The sequence below is a fragment of the Delphinapterus leucas genome, chromosome 14 (assembly GCF_059928025.1).
Source record: "Delphinapterus leucas isolate spDelLeu-1000000601 "Yukka" chromosome 14, BTC_Dleu_Yukka2, whole genome shotgun sequence".
Lineage (NCBI taxonomy): Eukaryota > Metazoa > Chordata > Mammalia > Artiodactyla > Monodontidae > Delphinapterus > Delphinapterus leucas.
The window spans coordinates 8,173,646-8,196,791 of NC_143142.1; the positions used below are offsets into that span (position 1 = coordinate 8,173,646).

Sequence of the window (23,146 nt, forward strand, 5' to 3'; positions counted from 1 at the left end):
GCTGAGGGCAGCCTGTGTCTCTTGACTGACGGGGCTTCCTGTGTCTCCTCCCCAGCACCATGGCCCTGCAGCAAGCCCAGCTGCTGCTGAGCATGAACAGCCTAGAGTCGGTGAACGCAGGCGTGCAGCAGAACAACACGGAATCGTTTGCCGTGGCGCTGGGCCACCTCGCCGAGCTGCACGCGGAGCAGGTGGGCAGGTGGCCGGGCCCTGTGCTTCTGGAGCCATGTAGGCCCCGCCATTTCTGTCCTCTAGTGCTTGAGAAAAGCACTGGACGGGTCTGGTTGGATGCAAGTGGTTGGAAGGGTGAAATCCCACCAGTAGAAATGGACTGGGTGTGGAGTCTGCAAGGTTTGTTGAACTTGGGATCTCTTTCGGCATCAGGGAAGAGAGTGAGAGATCAGCTGTTTCTATGTACCAAATGGAATAAAAAGGAGTCTTTGAAATTTAGGGTAGTAGAGCTGTGTATGTTTGTGGGAAAGGGAAGAACATAATAAGAGTACAGCTAAGATGACAATAGCCAAGGTTAGTTGTACATTTGTCCTGTGCCGGGCCCTGTGCTTAGCGATTTACATGTATCATCTTCCTGATTCCTTACAGTAGCCTCGTAAGGTCAGCTTTATCATCACCCCTATTTCACAGAATAGAAACTGAGCTCCAGGGAGCTAAATCCCATACCCACAGCCAGTAAATGTCAGTGTCAGATCTTCAACCCAAGTCTGATTGACTCCAAAGAAAGACAGTTGGAATAGGGCATTACCTTTACTTACAGCCCAAGTAGTTTCACACGATTCTCTTTATAGGGGATTGATTAAAGGGTCTCTCACGATGCTCTAGGCTTCCTTTCCCCTTTGCTCAAAAGTATCTTCTTCCATGGGAAAAGGTCAGGGAAAGCTCTTACCTAAAGCCCTCTAACTAACTGCTGCCTTGCTGTAAGCACATTTCCTTGATCGTGTTATTTTCTCCACCTCTTTGTGGTATAATAATGATCGTTAGGTTGCATCTGTAACACTCAGTATTCCTTAATCTGCATCCTAAAATCTTTGAGTGGTTTCCACCCCTTTCAGAAGTCTATAAATACCTCCCTCTACTAGACATACTTTAGCATTTTACAATCCTCTAAGTGGTTGTGTAAACAAAGGGCATGGATGGGCTCTGGCTGATGGCGTCTGCCTGCACCTCCATCAGCTGCTCTCCTCCTGTGTCTGGGAAGCGGCGCCCGAGCTCTCTGACATTAAAACAGCAGACCAGCTGCTCTTGCTGTTTGCTTTCCTCCAGGAATGTTGCACATTAATCACTTTCTTGGTCTTTCTTCCCCCCTCGTAATGGTTCTGGAACCTCTTTAACGTGGATTCTTTTCCTCTGCTGGTGGCTTGGTTAAGTGGAGCGTTTGTAATAAATGAGTCAGTGAACATTCAGTTAGGTATTTGGTACGAGCCTCACGTTGACTTTTTTCCCCAACAACTTTATTGAGATAGAATTCACATGCCATACAATCCACCCATTTAAAGTGTCCCCTTGTGACTTTTTCAAGTAGGATTCTCCCCACTGACCCCAAGCTTAAAGAGTGGAATAACTTCCCTTTGGTTCTCTTTGAGTGATGTAGGGTAGAAATTATTTCTTCATCTCCTGGAATGGAGAACCGCTTTACAAAAATCTGGTCTTGGCTCAATTCTTTAGCCTTAGCTTTCTCCAAGTTCAGTTGTTAATATTTCTGTGATTTTTTCTGGGGGTAATACCATGCTCTTTGGGTCTGTATTAATCTTTCCATCTCCGGGCTTATGTGAAAGACCTGCTGACGCCATTGTTGCCTGGCTCCAGTGGATGTGCTAGGAGACCTCTAATTGTACAGCTAGAAGACAGTCAGTGGCCACTTTATTTCAATTCAGTCTCTTTCCCCACCTCTTCTCAACCTGCCTTAGAAAGACTTTTCTAGTGTCAGAACATTGACCATGTAGATAAACCCACTGAGCTGATGACTGTCGCATTTTCAATTATACAGGTTAGACTTACACCTATGAAATTAAGCTTGGCCAACTGCGGAGAAGGCAGTTTTATCATGAATTTCTATTTGCTCTTTTATTTCCTTTGTGTTGTGCTTCCAGTTGTGTCCTGAAACTGATCTCTAGATAAACTGGATGCTGCACTTCGTTGTGGTAGTGACTGGGGCTTGGGTGAACCTAGAAGGAAGTTATGGGGTCTGAACTGCTGTTTGTGAGCTGCCTCCTGCAGCCCAGAGGAAGTGCTAAGAGATCCGGCCCCCTTTACTCTTTCTGCGTAACTCTGGTTCATCGTGTCACATTCCTCTCCCAGCCTCAGGAAATGGCAGGTCACAATAGGAATGTTTTGGGGGAGTGCTGCCGTGGGCACTGTTCTCTCTACTTGGCCTGAAGGTTTGACAGCCATCTAGATCCACACGCCCAACTCCGTATGGTAGTCATGAAAATAATTGGCAAGACTGGCCAGTTAAAATCACAAGAATAAAAAGATTAATGATCTTTTATTATAATTCAGTATACTTTCGACTTAATTCACTTCAAATAGAAGTTCACCTGTGGTCTAACTGAGCTTCTATATAGACTGAAGATATACTACCTGATCAAAGGATAGGGACAAATTGAAAAGCTTTTGGGGGCTTAATAAGATAGACATTCTAGCAATATAAGAGTGTAAAAAAGACATGAACATGTATTCACAGAAAAAACATAAATGATTATAAAACATGAAAAAATTTCAATCTAGTCATTAAAGGAATTCAAATTAACACAGTGAAATAACCCGTTTCATCAAACAAATAGGCAAAGAAGCTTAAATATCAGGGGAGGAGAAAGGTGTAGAATGCTGGTATAAGAGTACTTGGTATGGGCTTCCCTGGTGGCGCAGTGGTTGAGAGTCCGCCTGCCGATGCAGGGGACACGGCTTCGTGCCCCGGTCCGGGAAGATCCCACATACCGCGGAGCGGCTGGGCCTGTGAGCCATGGCCGCTGAGCCTGCGCGTCCGGAGCCTGTGCTCCGCAACGGGAGAGGCCACAACAGTGAGAGGCCCGCGTACCGCAAAAAAAAAAAAAAAAAAAAAAGTACTTGGTACATTTCTGTATGGTAATTTAGTAATATACCTATCAAAAAGCTTAAAAGTGTCTACCATTTAGCCCAGCAATTTTACTTCTAAGGTATTATCCTAAGGAAATAATTGGACAAGTATGCAAGGATGTATCCACCAAGATAATCATTCTAGCATTTTTAAAATGGAAAAAATTGGAAACAATCAAAATATCCCAAACTAGGCGATTTTTTTTTTTGGCGTACGCGGGCCTCTCGCTGTTGTGGCCTCTCCCGTTGCGGAGCACAGGCTCCGGACAGGCAGGCTCAGCGGCTATGGCTCACGGGCCCAGCCACTCTGCGGCGTGTGGGATCTTCCCGGACCGGGGCACGAGCCCGTGTCCCCTGCATCGGCAGGTGGACTCTCAACCACTGCGCCACCAGGGAAGCCCGGAGATTATTTTGATTGGACTATAATTTATTCACCTAATAAAATACTGTGATGTATAGATTTGTATTTGTTGACACTGGAAAGATTCATTCATTCAAAAAATATTTATTGAGTACCTACCATGTGGTAAATAGGCAGTTTACAAAAATGGTATGTATACCTATTTTTGGAATACTTATATGTTTTATATTCATGTGAATATGAGAAGTTCAGAAGGATATGTGCCGAGAAATTACTGTGATTATCTTTGGTGGGATTAAAAGTAATTTGCCTTTTTCTCATTGTTCACATGTGTTTCGTAAGTTTTTTTCCTAGAGTGAACATGTATTACAGGTGTAATTAAAAAAATTTTTTTTTAATGTACAAGTGAAATACATTAGAGCCTAAAAAAAATGGCCCCTTGATATTTGACAGTCTCTGCCTAGGGTCGTCAGGCTGCTGCACCAAGAACAGGTGAGTCATACTCATGTCCTGTGAGTGGGATAGCAGGTGTGGTGTCAGCACAGGTGTGCTAAAAAAAATCGTGGCTTTCTATTTTAGGGCTGTTTCGCTGCAGCTTCGGAAGTGTTAAAGCACTTGAAGGAGCGATTCCCACCTAACAGTCAGCATGCCCAGGTAACCTGCCTTTTGTGTGTCATCGATTTATTTTTTTTATTTATTTATTTTTTTGCGGTACGCGGGCCTCCCACTGTTGTGGCCTCTCCCGTTGCGGAGCACAGGCTCCGGACGTGCAGGCTCAGAGGCCATGGCTCACGGGCCCAGCTGCTCCGCGGCACGTGGGATCTTCCTGGACCGGGGCACGAACCCGCGTCCCCTGCATCGGCAGGCGGACTCTCAACCACTGCGCCACCAGGGAAGCCCTCATCGATTTATTTTTGAAAATACCATTTTTACTGTATTATTGTCAAAATAGGGTATTTTAGAGTCTCCCCTCAGCCTCTCGTGTCTTGGTTCCTTTCTGTGACATCTGTGCTTTGAGGTCAACATAGGAAACTCTGTAAAATGCGTTCCAGAAGGCTGAGGAATAAACTCTGAGAAAAGATCAAAGTAGGGTACTTTTTTCATTCCTGTCTTCGTGGTTTTAAATTAGTATTCCCTATACCTCTAACTGTATGGGAATAAGCAAAGAAATCGTCAGTGTCCTTTGATAGATCAAGAATTAGGTCTCCGTTTTGTTACTCTGTTTTCTCCTACTTGGCAGCTCTAACCTTTTCCTCCCAGAATTGAATAACCTTTTGGCAAGATGTATGCAGAGGGAATGAACTTTATAAAGCAGTCCTAGGCACTCTGTTCCTTGTTGCACCAATTTCCATCTCTGATGGGGCCAAGAAAACTATTACGAGGGGCCTCTTTCTCTTCCTCCCTTTACCAAGTTTAGTATTAACTAAATTAGGGAATTTGAAATCATGAGAGACCATGGCCTGGGAATCTCCTACTGTTGGTCCCTGAGCCGGGGGTGGGGGGGCTTCTGTTCACATGGGTTGCTGGCCCCACCTCATTAGATATGGTGTGAATGCCCGTCTGCTTATGAGCTGTGCTGGGATCTCACTGCTGCTGGCTGTGATCTGAATTCGGAGTACCCAGACGGAAAGGTGGTAAGCAAACAAAATAGAAGCTAGTACCCAAGGATGCTGTGGGGAAAAAGAATTAAGCGTGGTTCTGTGGTAGTGCTAATGTGATGGAGCGGTTTCGGTTACTGTTCTAGGCACTTTTTAAGAAGGTGCACAGTAAAAAGAAAAAAAGACACAATTTAACTCACATTCTAGAAGAAACATGTATGGCTGATAAAGAGATGAAAAGATGCTCAGCCTGACAATTGATCAAGGGGCATACAAATGAAAAAATAAGGAGGTATTTCATACCCATCAGACTGGCCAAAAGTAACATATCTGACACCACCAATTGTTGGTGAAGGTGTGGAGCAATGAGTCATGTCATACACCGCCGGCAGGGAGTGTAAACTGGTGTGACCCATCTGGAGAACAAATGGGCACTGTGTTAAGGAGAAGGTGCACATGTCCTACAGCCCAGCTTTCCCACGGCTTGCTGTATACCCAGGGTAACTGTTGCACAGCACAGGGGGTGATGTAGGGGAGTGTTTGCTGCAGCACTGTTCAGAAGAGTGAGAAATTGGAAGTGCCTAAATACCCATCAACATGAGAATAGATAAGTTGTTGCATATTCATACAATTGAAAACTATTCATCAGTGAAAAGGAATGAACTAGAACTACTTGTATTAACACGTGTAAGCCTCCCCAAAATAATGTTGAGCTTAAAAGCAAGTTGTCAAAGGATGCATACAGTATGATACTATTTATTTATACAAAGTTTAAAAACATGTAAGATCATACTATATATTGGTTTTTTTTCATACTATATATTGTTTAAGGATAAGTAAATATTTTGTAAAAGTATAAAAACATGATTGGGGGGACTTCCCCGGTGGTCCAGTGGTTAAGACTCCTCACTTCCAATGCAGGGGGTGTGGGTTCAATCCCTGGTCGGGGAACTAAGATCCCACATGCCGTGCGGTAAATAAATGAATGAATGAATAATCAATCGTCATAGATCACTCATTAAAAAAAATTCTTAAAAAAAAATGGGAATGATAAACAACAAATCACATGCTTCCTTTGAAAACAGAAAGAGGAGAATGGAATTTGCAAAGTACCTCAATAATGTGCAATAGTATCCAAAGCAAGTAAAGCAAAATGTTGTGATCTGACAAAGTTGATGGTTGCGATACATGTTTTGTTATTTTATTCTTAGTGCTTTTCCACAGACTTGAAATATTAAAAAAAATTTTTTTTAATCTTAAAAAAAAAGTGTGTGAATTGTAAGGATATTTGTTAAGCAAGCGAAAATACTTTTATATTTCTGTTGAATAATGAGGTGAACATCTGCCATTCTGTTCTTTGTTTTTCTTTTGGCTGCGTGCGGGCTTTCTCTAGTTGCGGGGAGTGGGGACTACTCTTCGTTGTGGTGCGCGGGCTTCTCCTTGTGATGGGTGGCTTCTCTTGTTGTGGAGCACAGGCTCTAGGTGCGCGGGCTTTAGTAGTTGTGGCTCGCGGGCTCTACAGCACAGGCTCAGTAGTTGTGGTGCATGGGCTTAGTTGCTCTGTGGCATGTGGGATCTTCCCGGACCAGGGCTCGACCCCGTGTCCCCTGCATTGGCAGGCGGATTCTTAACCACTGCGCCACCAGGGAAGCCCCTGCCATTCTGTTCTTAACTGTTTTTTTTCTTACTAGTTATGGATGCTGTGTGATCAAAAAATACAGTTTGACAGAGCAATGAATGATGGCAAATATCATTTGGCTGATTCAATTGTTACAGGAATCACAGCTCTTAATAGCATAGAGGGTGTATACAGGTAAGAAATTTTGAAAATTCCAACCCCAGAATGAAGTAGTTCTCAAATGGCTTTATTCTTATTTGTTTTGTGTGTGACTTAATTGATTAGCTTAGGAAAAAAACCTTTTTTTTCTATTTATTACCTATTTATTACAGACCATTAGAAAATACAAATAAACAAAATGGAGAAAGTTAAGTAGTACCCAGAGATAATCACTAACATGCTATCTATAATTCCAGACTTTTTTCTTGTGTGCATGTATGTGTGTGTGTGCACACATGTGCTCACACACACACACATACAATTTTTTTTTCTCTTTTAAGAAAAATTATATCAGACACAGTTATTCCCCTTGGGAGGTTACAATTACAGTCTAATTGGGGAAATAGAAATTCTAAACCTGAAAGTGACTCTACTTACAACGCTTGCAAAACATCAACATAACCATTTGTGTTTATTTTGTTTCTGTGTCAGAAAAGCAATTGTACTACAAGCTCAGAACCAAATGTCAGAGGCGCACAAGCTTTTACAAAAATTGTTGATTCATTGTCAGAAAATCAGGAATACAGAAATGGTGATCAGGTAAGGCATGGCTTTTGTGCATCTCACCTAGGTGGTACTTTGTGCTGGTTATTGTCATCCCATGTCTTCCTCTTTGTGGGCAGTGTCCTGCTGTCTGTGGCAGAGCTGTACTGGCGATCTTCCTCCCCTACCATCGCGCTGCCTGTGCTCCTGCAGGCTCTGGCTCTCTCCAAGGAGTACCGGTTGCAGCATTTGGCCTCTGAAACAGTGCTGAACTTGGCTTTTGCCCAGGTAAGCTGATCTCTGTTTTTATAGCACATATTTGTGCCAAGAACTGGTGAGTCTGTTACTACTCTTTGGTTTTGAAAAGGATAGTAATGAGCTTTTGCTTCTTAATATTGAAATCTGGGAAGGTAGTGTCACTGTGCAAGCCTTCCATGGAAGTCTGGAGTTGTGAACTTGGTGACAAGCTGACACCTCCCAGTGGTACTGGCTTTACCGAGCTGTGTATTTACTAAGGAGGATGTGCCTCTTCATTGAGGACATTTGCATCATATTAATGACTTAGCTGGCCCAGAGCTGTGCTTGATTTAACAAGAGAATGAATAAGGAAATGAGGAAGTCATGTGTTCATTGAAAGGTTTTGGAAGTTAAATTGTATTTTATGTTTGTTTTCTGTCTCCCCCTGTAGAATGTAAAGACCATGAGAGAAGGGACTGTTTTTTCCCTGCTATATCCTGTGGTACCTAATAGGATCCACACATAGTAGGTTTTTAATAAATATTTATTGAATGAATGAGTTTTGAACTTACTGGAGGAATTTACTAACTAAAGCAGAGGTTCCCCAAACCATGCATCAGCACTGTTGGGGAGGTGTAAAAAATATCTGCATATCTGGCCTTGCCTCAAACCTACAGAGTCAGAATCTCTAGGGGAGGAGCCTAGGAGTCTATTTTCCTTACCAGCTTCCCCAGTGATTTTTTTTTCTTAATTAAGATAAAATTCACATAACATAAAATTTACCATTTAAAAGTATACAGTTCAGGGCTTCCCTGGTGGCGCAGTGGTTGAGAGTCCGCCTGCCGATGCAGGGGACACGGGTTTGTGCCCCGTCTGGGAAGATCCCACATGCCGCGGAGCGGCTGGGCCCATGAGCCATGGCCGCTGAGCCTGCGCTCCGCAGCGGGAGAGGCCACAACAGTGAGAGGCCCACATACCGCAAAACACACACACACACACAAAGTATACAGTTCAGTGGTTTTTAGAATATTTACATTATTTTGCAAACATCACCACTGTCTAATTCCAGAATATTTTCACCACACCAAATAGAAAGCCCAGACCCATTATTTCTAAAGCAGTCATTCCCCACTTCCCTCCCTCCAGCCCTGGCAACCGCTAGTCTATTTTCTGTCTCTATGGGTTTGCCTGTTCTGGATATTTCATATAAATGGGATCATACAGTGTGCGGCCTTTGTGTCTGGCTTCTTCGCTTAGCATCATGTTTTCAGGATTCATTCATGTTGTGGCATGTGTCAGTCAGTTCTAGATTCCTTCTAATGGAATACTGTTCCATCGGATGGATACACTACATTTTGTTTATCCATTCATAAGTTGATGGACATTTGGGTTGTTTCCACCTTTTGACTGTTATAAATAGCTCTTAACATTGATGTACAAGTTTTTTTCTGGATATATGTTTTCATTTCTCTTGGGTATACTTAACAGTGGGATTGCTGGGTCATATAGTTCTTTGTTTAACTTTTTGTGGAACCACCAAACTGTTTTCCACTGTGGCTATACCATCTCATATTCTCACCAGCAATGTATGAAGGTTCCACTTTCTCTATATCTTTGCCAGCACTTGTTATTTTCCATTTTATTAGTGTGAAGTTATATCTCATTGTGGTTTTGATTTGCATTTCCCTAATAAGTAATAATATGGAGCATCTTTTCATGTGAGTACTGGCCATTTGTGTATGTTCCTGGAGAAATGTCCAAGTCCTTTACCCGTTTTTAAATTGGGTTGTCTAATTTTAGTTTTCAGTTGTAAGAGTTTTTATATATTCTGGTTGCTAGACGCTTATCAGATATATGATTTGCAAATATTTTGTCCCATTCTCTGGGTTGTCTTTTCACTTTCTTTTTTTTTTTTTTTTGCGGTACACGGGCCCCTCACTGCTGTGGCCTCTCCCGTTGTGGAGCACAGGCTCCGGACACGCAGGCTCAGCGGCCATGGCTCACGGGCCCAGCCGCTATGCGGCATGTGGGATCTTCCCAGACCAGGGCACGAACCCGTGTCCCCTGGATCGGCAGGTGGACTCTCAACCACTGCACCACCAGGGAAGCCCCAGAGATTCTTTTATTTTTTAATGTTTGCTTTTACAGCTATAAATTTTCTTCTGAGCACCGTATCCTATAGGTTTTCACTGCATCCCATAAGTTTTGGTATGTTGTGTTTTTGTTTGTCTCAAGGTATTTTCTAATTTCCCTTGTGATTTCTTCTTTGACACTTTGACTGTTTACGAGTGTGTTGTTTAATTTCCACATATTTGTGAATTTTTCAGATTCCCTTTTATTACTGTTTTCTAATTTAACTTCACGTGGTCAGAGAAGATATTTTGTATGATTTAAACCTTTTAAAATATGAGTGTTATTTTGTGGCATAACATATGGTCTATCCTGGGAGATGTTCCATGTACATTTGAGAAGAATATGTGTTCTGCTGTTGTTGGGCTAGTTGGTTTATAGTCTTGCTCAAGTCTTCTATTTCCTTGCTGATCTTCTGTTAAGTTTCTATCCACTATTGAAAGTAGAGTATTGAACTCTGAAACTATTATTGTTGAACTATTTCTCCCTTCAGTTCTGTCAGTTTTTGCTTCATATATTTTGGGGTTCTGTTGTTTGGTGTATATATGTTTATAATTGTTGTATCTTCTTGATGAATTGGCCCTTTATCAGTATATAATGTCCTTCTTTGTCTCTTATTACAGTTTTTGACTTAAAGTCTATTTTGTCTGATATTAGTATAATCGGTCCAGCTCTCTTTTGGTTACTGTTTGCATGGAATATCTTTTTTTACTATCCTTTTACTTTCAGCCTATTTATGTCTTTTAATCTAAAGTGAGTCTCTTATAGATAACATATAGTTGTATCATGTTTGCAAAAATCTGTTCTGCCAATCTCTTCCTTTTAATTGAAGAGTTTAAGCCATTTACATTTAATTTAATTATGGATTTGAAAGGATTTACTTCTATTTTGCTATATTTTTCTATATGTCTTACATCTTTTCTTGTTCCTCCATTACTGTTTATTTTCTGTTAAATGGATGTTTCTAGTGTACCCTTGTTTATTTTACTATATATTTTTGAATTTTTTTAAAGTGGTTCCTTTTCTCCTAGTGATTCTTATACAGCTAGTTCAACCTTTTTGAATCATCAATGTAAAAGATTTTTGTAAAGACAGAAACCTTTCTATAATGTAAATAACTACTCCCTCCCTTATCTATTGTAGCCTGAAACCGATTGTCACACATTATGTTTTCTAAGAGTGTGGTGAACATTAAAGATAGTACATGTCAGGGAGAAAGTAAGCCAGACATTGCCATTCAGAAGAGAAGAGCCAGAAATGAAGCCCTTCCTGTAGTCGGCAGTGGGTGTGGGTGTGGGTGTGTATAGCACCATGATGTTTCTTTTTCAGCTCATCCTTGGAATCCCAGAACAGGCCTTAAGTCTTCTCCATATGGCCATTGAGCCCATCTTGGCTGACGGGGCTGTCCTGGACAAAGGCCGTGCCATGTTCTTGGTGGCCAAGTGCCAGGTGGCTTCAGCAGCTTCCTATGAGCCACTGAAGAAAGCAGCAGGTAGGAAACCATACAAAGATTGTTGGGTAATACTATTACAGAAAACTTGTAAAGAAGAAGAAAAGACATTAAACTTGGGACAGTATTTAAGTTTTGAGTGTTCACAAATATATGTTATAATTTCATGCAGCATTTAAAGTGCTTTCACTTGCATACTTGCATGAAGGTTGAGGGCAAGTGAATTGTTATTTTAACCCTACAGAACTAGGTGTGAGGCTGGAAATCAGTACTAAAGACTTAGTGGTGTTTTTTTGTTTGTCTGTTTGTTTCTTCTCAAAGAGTAGAATGTAAAAGTTTCTGGTATATGTTAAATCAATAAAAATAGATATTAAGCTTTGAAAACGATATGTGAAGCATTGAGTTAAATATGTGTGGTATTTTCCGAATTTTCCATCAGTTCTTGAGGCCGCCATTGAGAACCTCAGTGAAGCCAAGAACTATTTTGCAAAGGTCGACTGCAAAGAGCAGATCAGAGACGTCGTTTACTTCCAGGCCAGACTCTACCACACCCTGGGGAAGACCCAGGAGAGGAACCGGTGTGCGATGCTCTTCCGGCAGCTGCATCAGGACCTGCCCTTTCATGGGGTGCCCTTGATAAATCTTCTCTAGTGAGAACATCCCCACTGGACCACTGTGCAGAGTAGATGATTTTGGACTTGTTCATACTCCCTCCCTCCATATAAATGATGTATTTGATATCTGTCTTATCAATAAACTGCATTCTGATTAGTTTGTCTTATTTTGTTGCTAAAATATACATATTTGTTTTTTGTTTTCCCTTTTCTTTCTTTTGATAGCAAAGGATACCAACATTTTGTTAATAAGTGGCTGGTTTATTAATAACTTAGTGCAAGTGTTAAAGATTATGTTCTCTCTGGGCAAAGTTGCCAATATCTTATTAGCAATTGTGCACACTCTCCACCAGTGTGTAAATTCATTTTGCACCTATGCTCAGACAGGAGCTCTTTCGGGTATTGGTAGATCTCTCGAGGGGGTTGGTGCAGGTTTTTCGGAGGCTTGGATTTTCCTTTGGAAGCTCCCCTGTTTTGTTCTGCTGGACTGGTGCTTGGGTTGGGTCTGTGTGTACTTGCAAGCACATGTCAGTCCCTGACTGGAGATTAAGATGGGAAAGATCTTTTTATGGCTTTTGGACCAATGACAAGAAGCATGTTTCAGTCACTTTCTGGGTGTTGGCTTTCTCATATCTTCTGCGTGGCTATATTTTTTCTATACTTAATAAATCAGGGATGATGATAAGGAATTCATCATGAATGAGGTGATTATAAGTTGAGAAAGGGTCTGAAGCTCAGAGGTGTGTGGATGCTATCGCTCAAATATACACTAATTTACATATCTCAACCCTGCAGAAGCCAGTTATTGCTCTGTTTGTGTATTTATCTTACCCTTCAGTGTTCACAGAAAAATCCCCGTGTTTCAAATCCAAAACAGCAACCAGGAACCAACCAAATTTTGCAGCTTCTATCAGTGGCTCTTCCTCTGTTAAATTTAAACCTTCGGATGGGAAATAATTTATCCCCAGAGCTCTTCGAAACAGTGTAAAACAACTCCCACTCATTAGGGTGCGTTTTCTGGCCAAAGACAGCTGCTCTGAAAATAAGAGACTCAGTGTGGAGATAAAGACACTAATTAGTATGTTGATGTTTAAAAATCTTTCCTTACATTTATTTGAAAGGTTATATATGTAGATGGTAAAAATTAAATATTGTTGAAGGCTGGATAGTAAGATGTAATTCTTCCTCCCAGGAAGTAACCATTATTAATCAGTTTCTTTCGATTCTTCCCATATATTCTCTAATCTGATGTCATTTTTGGTCAATGTACTTAAGCTCCTTCTAATCTAAGAAGTGATCTTACTCTGCCTCAGCGTAAGAAAGTTCAAGAGATGGGGTGACATAAAAACTAGACATCATTACACCTGACCAGGACCAGCCACATAATTTGTGGGGCCCAGTGCAAAGTAAAATTACAAGGCATATATATATATATATATATAATTTTTTTTAAATTTATTTATTTTTGGCTGTGTCAGGTCTTTGTTGCTGCATGCGGGCTTCCTCTAGCCGCGGGCGAGTGGAGTAGCGGGGGCTACTCTTCGTTGCGGTGCGCGGGCTTCTCATTGCTGTGACTTTTGTGGCAGAGCACAGGCTCTAGGCGTGCGGGCTTCAGTAGCTGTGGCACATTGGCTCAGTAGTTGTGGCTCGCGGACTGTAGAGCGCAGGCTCAGTAGTTGTGCACGGGCTTAGTTGCTCACCAGCATGTGGGATCTTCCCGGACCAGGGCTCAACCCCGTGTCCCCTGCATTGGCAGGCGGATTCTTAACCACTGTGCCACCAGGGAAGTCCCGAGGCCTATATTAAGTGGAGTGTTAAGCCAGGTACGGGGCCCTTCTAAACACACAGCCCTGTTTGACTGCACAGTTGGCATGCCCGTGAAGTCTCCTGCCCGACCCTGCTCTCAGCTTGCTGCACATTCACCCTGCCAGGCCTGCATCCAAAGCTAATATAAAGAGCCTGAGGCTCCCTGCCATCTGTGACTTAGATTTGTTGGCTGGAGCCTGGCTTCTTCAGGAAGGAATAGTGGGTTAAATGGAAAGTTGGAAACATCAGAGTGACCCAAAAACTCATAACTGTCTGGATTACAGCTAATTACCTTTTTCCCTGGTGGAGCATTTGGTGGGAGAAGGAAGAATCAGAACAGTGTAATTATGGGTGGTTTAATGTAGGGGTATAAGAATCAATGATTTGGTTAAATGGAGAAGGGGTTTGGTGAGTAGGGAACTAAAAGTAAATAACCAATGGGCATTTGGGTCTATACCAGAGGCCTGAGGATAGATCCTCAAAGGGGAAGAGAGGAGTGGAGTCATGACCCACGCCAGTGGCTTCGCATGATGGAAACTCTCCCCAGCAGGTTTGGTGTTGAGTGTTTCCAGTCCTGGGGCAGGTGGGAACAAACAGCTTAACACTTACAGAGTGTTAAGTTATTTTCATTAAATATTAACACATTTAATCTTCATAACAGTCCTAAGAGGTAGGCAATAGTAATAATCCCATTTAACAGACAGAAACTGAGGCATAAGGAGGTTAAGTCACTCACAACCCAAGCTCACACTGTTAGTAGGTTGCAGGGCTGGGAATCCAACCTTGCTGCTGCATTACCCTAGAGCTGTCTGCTCCCAGAGTTTTCAAAAGTACTTTACTGTTTGGGGGAACATTCTTTTCGTTTGTTGAAAATATAATTGATAAAATCAGTTGTCATTTATCTAGTGCCCAGGATAGGCCAGACACTGTGCCAGGTACTTTCACACATATCAATACCATTTCTAATGCTTGTAAGCCAAATACCATTTTACAGTTGAGGAAACTTAGGCCCAGAGACGTGGCCTGACCCAGCCCCCTCAGCAGGGAGGACCAGTCAGGATTCAGTGCAGGTGTGACAGCTTCCTCAACCTACATTCTTTCTCTCATCACCAGGCTGCCTTTGTGTTCACCTATGTATCTTGAACACTTCTACTTGTTTAGAGTGTTTTAAACTTTGTCGTTTTGGGGTGGTCACACTGATTTTTTTTCTTCCTCATAATACAGCGAAGGCAAATGAAGAACTTCATCTGTGCTCCTGCTGACGTCTTTTATGCTGCTGTTTATGTTTGGGACTAACAAACATATTAATCTCACTGCCTGTTGAGGAGAAACAAGAAACTTCTCAGGGTCTTCTTTCTTTCTCCCTTCCTTCCTTCCTTCCTTCCTCCCTCCCTCCCTTCTTTCTTCCTTTATTTCTTTCCTCCTTTCTTTCTTTCTTTCTTTCCTTCCTTCCTTCCTTCTTTCTTTCTTTCTTCCTTTCTCTTTCTTTCTTCCTTCCTTCCTTCCTTTCTTTCTTCCTTCCTTCCTTCCTTCCTTCCTTCCTTCCTTTCTTTCTTTCTTTCTTTCTTTCTTCCTTTTCTTTCTTTCTTTTTCTTTCTTTCTTTCTCTCTTTCTCTTTTTTTATCCCAGCAATTTTCTACTGTCCTGTTGAGTGGGAAAGAATTCAACAAATAAGTCACATTGGTGTGATTAATCCTGCTGTCTCTATCCGGGTGTTCAAGATTTGGGAGGTGGAACATTCCAGTGGACAACGTGAGTAGAACACAGAACAGTTCAGAAAGGAAAAGACAAAGTCTTGGCAGGAGTTTATGATGCTGTGCTAGTGGGCGAGATAATTTGAAAGTCTTGCTTTTCATCCTCCCCCACCCCCCCCCATGCTATCCAAGTTTTCTTAAAAATAAGATTCAGATGCTTTGTTTACTTATTTTCTTGGCAATCTGTGTTGTCAAGAGAACAAGAGCTGTTTGCCTAGAATAGGTTTTTCTGGTGTTCTTGGAGGAGAAAAACTCAAAAAGCAAAGCCAATTTTTATTTTCATATCTCTAAGAAGAAAACGGTTCCCTTGAATGGGACGACTTCTATCTTAAGAGGGGCTGAATGTCAGTGAAAGGCAATTGTGGTTTCTCTGCTTTGTTCCAATTCACTTTAATAAGAAAGGCACATAATTGATGGGGTTTTTAGCTCTGTGCAAAGTATATTAATAGTTAGCACCTTTGAGTGCTTAAGTGCCAGCACTGAAGTATTATCTTTTTTTTGAGGTAAAATTGTTATGTAACATTATATGTTTCGGGTGTACAGCGTTATGATTTGACGTCCGTGTGCATCCCACGGTAATCATCACCAAAAGTCTAGTCACCGTTCATCACCATACACTTGGTCCCCTTTACTCATTTCCTCCACTGCCAGTCCCCTTCCCCTCTGGTAACCACCAGTGTGTTCTCTGTGTCTAAGAGTTTTGTTTTGTTTTTCTGTTTTTTAGATATATGTGAGTGAAATCATATTGTTTCTGTCTTTCACCCTCTGATTTATTTCACTTAACATAATACCTTCATAATACCTTCCAACCACATTGTTGCAAATGCAAGATTTCATTCTTTTTATGGCCAACTAGTATTCCATTGTGTATAAATATATCTTCTTTATCCATTTATCCATCAATGGACCCTACACACAGTATTGTATTTAACCTCAAGCCGAGCCTGTGAGCTAGGTTTTTATCCTCATTTGACAGCTGATGAACCCAAAGACACTCACCCAAGGCTTACAGACCTGGTAACTAGCGAAGCTGGGATTTCAGTTAGGTCTGACTCCAAAGTCACTGCTTTCTACTGCAGTGTTGAAGGTAAACAAATGTTTCAGTGTGGTATCTATCTGTATTCCGGGAATGAATAACTCTATTGGCAAGTCAATGCAGGAGTGAAAAGTAAAGACTAAAGAAGACACGGTGGCTGAGCATCAAATAAGTGGAAGAGTCCTTGCTGTAGGAGCTCAGAGAGGGGAGAGGTCAAGGAGGGCCTAGTCACAGCATTTCAGGAAATTCTTCCAGACAGAAGTGGGTCTTGGGCTTGAGTTTGGATTTGAATGGACACTTTCTTAACCTTTCTCACATAACTGGCTCCTTTACATAGCTGTATGTATCAATATATCTAAGTGTCCGCCTGTGTTAGCTACAGTGTTCTAATAAAACAGGCAATTTAGTAACAATGTAAACATATAGAATTGCGCATTTTAATAAGCAACAGGAAATGATCAGTATCTATTTTGGTTTCTTTAAAGCAGGGGTTGCCAGACTTTTGCCCAGGGGCTGAGTCTGGCATGCCACCTATTTTTATGTGGCCCACTAGCTAGCAATGGTTTATACATTTTTAAGTGGTTGAAGAAAAATCAGGATGATAATATTTTGGGACATGTGAGAATTACACGAAGTTCAGCTTTCGGTGTCTGTAGACATTTACTGGAACACAGCCGTGCCCGTTCACTTATTTTTGCCTGTGGCTCTGCTAGAATGGCGGAGTTGAGTAGTTGCAACAGAGACAGTATGGCTGGCGAAGCCTAAAACTTTTACTATCTGGCCCTTTACAGATAAAGTTAGCCGACCCCTGCCACAGAGTCAGACCTGTTCAAAATGCTCCCCATCAGCCACAATAAATATATTTTTTGGAGAAAATAGAAAAATATAGAAAAATACAGAACTCTGCATCTGCTAGTCAGAATTGACTGTTGTTAATTAACCTTGTGCCATTTGCTTCAAATCCATTTACCAGTAAAAGGCATAAAACTTTACAACATTCCTTATGCTCCCCATCTCTATTCTTCCTTCCTTGTCTCTGTGGCAGACTGTCATTTGCACTCATCCCCTTTGACTTTTAAAGCCCTTGTATGGAAGCTTTGGTCTGTGAACAGTATAGACTGTATTCTGCAACCTACTCTTTTACTCTGCATTTTGTTTTGGGCTCTCCCCATGTCTGTACAAACAGATATGATGCATTCACTTAAACTATTGCGTCATATCCCATCAAATGGCTATAACACGTTTCATTGATCCATTCCCCTGATGAACATTTAAGACAGTTGTTCCCAGGTTTTTACTATTACCAACACATGCTGCCATGTTGAAAAACATCAGAAGGGGCGGTCATCTTAGCGGAACACTCTGAATTGCTTGTGAGCGCCCCTGCAGCATGAAAGGGACTTTGAACCTTTAATTAATTTGGCCCTTGACTCAGGACTGAGCTTTGCAACCACCCAAGGACTGCGGCGTCAGGCAGCCCTTGTGAGGTCTTCTTTCGCCCCTCCTCCGAGTGCTGTTACCCAGCTGGGACACTAAACACACTCTAAGGGCTCCAGCAAAGTAGGGCGGCAAAGGGGTAGAATGTTTGGGAAGAATATGATGTATGTCACAAAAAGCATCTAAGTAGTCTTCAGGAAAGCCAGAACTTCATCGGGTTTCCTGTAGTTTGGTACATCCGGGTGGAGGGGGCGCTGGGAAAGGAACACAGTTCCCAGCCTTTAGGGCGAGCCCCGAACAGCGGTCTCTGGGGAGGCAGGTGCGGAAGGGGGTTTCCGCGAATGGGTGGTGACCCAAAATCCAGGCCGCATCCACCGCCAGGCGCCTGGTGCAGGGGCAGCAGCCAGGAGACAGGAGCTGAGCCTCGAGGCGGGGCCCCGGGTGACTCGCAGGCTTGGGAGGGGCAGCAGCCGGGAGACGGGAGCCGGGCCTCGAGGCGGGGCTACGGGTGACTCGCAGGCTTGGGGAACTTCCCGCAGCTCAGACGCCGCCCTGCAGTCCCTGCATTTGACTAAACAAAGCGAGCGCAGCTGGCGCGTCCGGCCTGCCCGAGGGTGCCCCGGCCGCTGCGGGGAGAACCGGGGCAGGTGACGCCGCGGGCGGGGGCAAAGTTACAGCGCAGCCTCCCGCGCTCCTGCGCCCCAGCAAGGTCTCTGTCCTCCTCGCGGGTCCGCTACCTCTTCCGACCCCGCTCCCGTTCCGGCCTCACTTCCCCCCGCTCAGCCTCCTCCCCTTTCTTCTCCCTTCCCTCTGCCGCGCCGCTACTTTCGTCTCCGCCGCTCCCGCCTCCCTCCCCTCCCCGGCACGGGGCCGAGCCCTCGGGGGCGCGCGGCGGGCGCGGGCGGCTCCGTGCCGAGGTTCCCAGCGGCAGCAGCCAATCTTTGCGCAGCCCGCGGCAGCGTCGCGCCCGAGCCCGGACCCCGCGGTTCCTCCCGCCCCCGCCCCCCGCGCGCCCGCCGGGGCCGCGGAGAGGAGCGCGCGGCCGTGCCGAGCCCAGCAGAACTGAGCCGGGGGCGCAGAGCGCGGGAGGCGGCGGCGGCGGCGGCGTGGAGCCCAGGTGAGCTGGCGGGAGCTGGGCCGCGGGCGGGGGACGCAGCCGCTGCAGCCCCGGAGCCCTCGCCCTCTCAGGGTGCGGAACCACGGCCAGGATTGCAGACAAAGCCCTGAGGCCGGCTCCAGGTTCCCAACACCTAGGGGACCCCACGTGCGCCGCCCCACGCCCTGCCACGTGGGGACGCGGCCCCCGGCGCCCCTTCCCCCGCGTCCTCGGGGCACCGGAGTCCTGGGGGTGGCCCCCTCGACTGGGCCGCGCCCGGCCCGGGGTGGCAGGGTCGGTCCCGGAGTTTGGAACCATTGTTACCGGGGGCCGGGGCAGTCAAGGATCTTGGAGGCGGCCTAGGCCCACCCCCTCGCGTTTGACAGGTGGGGAAAGCTAGGGCGCGCAGGCGAGGAGAGGGCAAACGGACTTTGCGCACCCCCGTCCCCGCTCCCCTCTTGTCTTGGAGGCACACCTGGGCCGTGGTGGGTTGGACACCTGGCGGCAGGACCCTAGACCAGCAGCTGTGGGACCGGGGTCCCTTAGCCTCGCCTCAGTCGGCCCTCTGCCCCCGCCCCCTTCTCTCAGCCGGAACCTCACAGGCTTGGTCCTTTTGACCTAAATTCACCTCGGGGCCGCTGCCTACTGTGAACGCGGAGAGCTGCCTTCACCGGCACCGTCCGCCTGACTCTTGGGCTCGTGGGGATGCTGGGCCCGGCCCCGCTCAGCGTTGGGTCTTGGTGCCTGGGGTGCCACACGTTCCAGCCTTGAGCTTTTCTTGGCTTCCCCACCCCCTGCACTGACCAGTTTGGGAAGCGGGGTGTTTTCACAGCTCTGCCTGCGGCCCTGCTTCTCTCACTTGGCGCTGAAGAGATTGCACCGAAGCCCCTCCTATCTCCCCGCGAAGGTTGGGGCAGAGGGATGGTGCTTGGGGGGCGGGGATCTCAGTGCCATCAGTAAGAGGGGCACGCTGGCCTGGGGTGAGGCAACTTTTACCTTCCTCAGTCTGGAAGTCCCACAGTCCTGGAGACAGAAACTTCTTGTGCCTTAGAGCTTTGCTGTCATTTACCACTCCCCCTCCCCTGGCTCTGCCCCCAGGAGAGAGAGTAAGATAGCTCTGTCCGGAAAGACTCCCTTGTTCCTAGGGGGAGGCAGGGGCAGCAACAAGGGTAGGCCTTTGGGGGAGATAGCCCTCCCCCCCACACAAACCACCTCACAAAAGCATACACTTTAAGAATAAACAGTGTGCATGCTATGCAAAATGCAGCTTCATGGTGGGTCCTGTAACTTCTTTTCAGATTGCTGGTCTGAAACTCTTCCTGTATAGAAAGCAGCCATTTGTAGGGAAAGCACACAATGTGTTTTTGTAATAAAAAGTAATAGCCATCATTTGATGGGCCCCTAACTTGGATAATAATAATAATGTTCATAACTAACATTTATTGAGTTCTAACTGTGTTAGATATTGTGCTATGTGTTGCAGGCATTATCCCATTTACTGCCTACCAAAGTCCTGTGACGCAGAGATTTTTATCTCCATTGGAGAAATGAGGAAATTGAGGCTAAAAACAATCCTGCCGTATTGCTAGGAGTTAGCCCATTTTATAGAAGGACTCAGAGAGGTTAAATTACTTGTCCAGGATCACACAGCCAACCCAGGCATGTCAGGTCTTAAAGCCTTTGCACTTTACCACCTGTTTTAGAGCAGAGGCCTTTGCAAGGCTGCCCTCAGGTTCCTGGGGAGCCCACAAATGTCTGCTAAAACAACCTAAGGAGCCATGGTGGTGTGGCTGATCAACGTGGGCTTGTGTTTGTTTCCAGGTTGTTAGTGGGCTGGTAGACAAATATATTCACTAATAACTATGCAGTAGTTCTCATCGGGGGAGGTTCCACCTTCCTGGTGAGCATTTGGAGAAGTGTGGGGCGAATTTCGATTGTCAAAATGATGCTGAGCACTCCTGACTTTTGCTAGGCAGGAGCTGGGGATGCCACATATCCTGCAAGCAGGCCAGATTCACAGCAGGCGTGAAGAATTGCCCTGCCCTGAATGCCAGCAGTGCTCCTGTTGAGAAATACCAGGAGGAATAAGCGCTGTGGGAGTGAGGAAGCAAAGGGCAGTGGGGGTTCTGGAGAAATCCTTTGTGGCAGGTGTGAATCCAGGAGGCTTCCTGAAGGAGGTATCGTTTGTACTGAATTTTGAAGGATGGGCTGAAAAGTGGAGATTGGATGGGAGTAGGAGGGGAAGGGACTAGGACGGGATGACCTAGCAGAGGGAACTTTCTGGAGTGACCCGGAATGCCCTCCTTGAGAACTGCATCCAAGATGGGCTGGTGGGTGGGGAAGCACCTCTCTCAGGAGGAAGGGATGGGCGGGAGGGCCAGGGCAAGCCCGTTTTCAAGGCTTTTGGGCTCAGATTTTAAAGTGGGCCGCAGAATCACCCTTACCCCATCATGAGCCCATTTTATGGAAGGGCTTGGAGAAGCTAAATAGCTCGTTCAGGATCACTTGTGACCTCCGCAACATGCCTTCTTCTGGTGGTTGTGGGAAGCATATGGTTCCCATTTCCTTTCCTGATCCCGGGGATTTCGGGCAAATGCTATTTCAGATTTTCCTTCTGGTCAGAGGGCCTTGTTTTGCTATTTTTTGCAGATGTTTTGCTTTCCCAGTAGCTCCTCCTCTTTGGACTGGGTTAGAGAGCCCAGATGTGGGGTTCACTGGCTCCATGGTGCTGCAGTGGCCTTCAGCCTCACTTCTGTGCCTTCTTTCCTGGAAGATTGAGGAAATTGCATTTCCCTTTTGCAAGTGACTTTTCTTCTTTCAGGCTGTGCTTGTTACAACTTTACTGACCTGTTAGCAATATGTGACCTTTTGTGTCTGGCTTTCATTGAGCATAATATTTTCAAGGTTCACCCATGTTGTAGAATATATCAGTGCTTCCTTTCTATGACCGAATAATATTCCCATGTATGGATATACCACATTTTGCTTATCCATTCATCTTTTGATGGACATTTGGGTTGTTTCTGCCATAAGAGCTTCTTAAGGCCACTTTGACCATTCCTTTGTCTCCACAGCCCCCAACTAATAAACCTTTGGGCACAAAACACTGTGTTGTCACTGAATTTGCAGGGAGAGGGTGATGGAAGGAAGGTTCCAAAATCAATTGGAGGACGAGCTTCCTGGAACAAGGTTTTCGAGACTCCCTTAACGCCGCTCCCACCTGCTCCTCCACGAGAATCCTAGCTTCCGTCTTAGCCCATTGCCTCCCAGATCGCCTCACAGGTATTACAAGTGTGATTTTCAGGGAGAGCCTGGATTTCATTCAGTTTCATTCTTTTCTGTCATGATTTGTTAAATGTAGGTCCCATGTGATTTTATTGGTATATATTTTGTGAGACCTTTTTCCAGGTAAGTAAATCCATAAAGTAGAGAAGGCCTCACCAGACAGTTGGTGCTTGAACCCTGTGGCCAGGCATGGAGTCAACTCAGTCTCCTGATAGCTTTGCCAGGAATGCCCTCCAAGGATGTGGAAATGGAGCAGCGTGAAAACTGAACTAGGAGGAAGTCTAGAAAATTCCAGCCCCTCAACCGCTCCCATTTGATGGCTGGGAAAAGTGGAGGGCAGAGAGGAAGGGAGAACATGGTCTTTTTAAAGAGAGCATTGTCTATGAGCCATGTTGTGTGCTGGGCACTTTTTTTTTTTTTTTTTTGCGGTACGCGGGCCTCTCACTGCTGTGGCCTCTCCCGCTGCGGAGCACAGGCTCCGGACGCGCAGGCTCAGCGGCCATGGCTCACGGGCCCAGCCGCTCCGCGGCATGTGGGATCTTCCCGGACCGGGGCACGAACCCGTGTCCCCTGCATCAGCAGGCGGACTCTCAACCACTGTGCCACCAGGGAAGCCCACGTGCTGGGCACTTTTATAGAAGATTGACTCTACAGCTGCCCTTTAGGTAGGTTGCTGCAGCTTCATTTTACAGCTGAGAAAATCAAGGCCCAAGTCCCCTGAGATCTGTATAGTTTCCTGACATACCTTCTAATCCTGAGCTCTCATGTCTCCCTCGGCCTCCTTATGATGCCAAACGATGCCCATTTTCTCATGGAGTGGAATCCACATTCTCCAGGAGGTTATGGTGTGGAAATAATTTCCAAATGCTTGTGCTCTCAGGAAAATAAGATTTTGAATGATTATTTTTTCTTTCTTCCCTGATCGGATCCCT

General features: G+C 45.1%; 2 protein-coding genes across 9 annotated transcripts in view; both read left to right on the plus strand.

Moving 5' to 3' along the window:
• The window catches only part of ANAPC5 (anaphase promoting complex subunit 5), a 38,438-nt gene extending 26,481 nt beyond the window's left edge, over nucleotides 1–11,957 (plus strand). For 2 of the 4 annotated variants that reach the window (XM_022597975.3, XM_089894466.1), the window contains 7 exons: nucleotides 56–191; nucleotides 4,031–4,105; nucleotides 6,741–6,862; nucleotides 7,319–7,426; nucleotides 7,510–7,657; nucleotides 11,066–11,228; nucleotides 11,626–11,957. In XM_022597975.3, coding sequence (XP_022453683.1) covers nucleotides 56–191; nucleotides 4,031–4,105; nucleotides 6,741–6,862; nucleotides 7,319–7,426; nucleotides 7,510–7,657; nucleotides 11,066–11,228; nucleotides 11,626–11,837 — 964 coding nt within the window. In that variant the 3' untranslated portion in view covers nucleotides 11,838–11,957. Of the gene's footprint in view, nucleotides 1–55; nucleotides 192–4,030; nucleotides 4,106–6,740; nucleotides 6,863–7,318; nucleotides 7,427–7,509; nucleotides 7,658–8,057; nucleotides 8,132–11,065; nucleotides 11,229–11,625 lie in introns of those variants that run through there. The other 2 variants (XM_022597976.2, XM_089894465.1) reach the window with 2 other exon arrangements.
• A 7,041-nt stretch (nucleotides 11,958–18,998) lies between these two features.
• CAMKK2 (calcium/calmodulin dependent protein kinase kinase 2) overlaps nucleotides 18,999–23,146 on the plus strand; it is a 65,212-nt gene continuing 61,064 nt past the window's right edge. Inside the window, exon 1 of one of the 5 annotated variants that reach the window (XM_089894469.1) lies at nucleotides 18,999–22,211. The gene's annotated coding sequence lies outside the window, so the exon portion shown is untranslated. The remainder of the gene's footprint in view (nucleotides 22,212–23,146) is intronic. The other 4 variants (XM_089894468.1, XM_089894470.1, XM_089894471.1 and 1 more) reach the window with 4 other exon arrangements.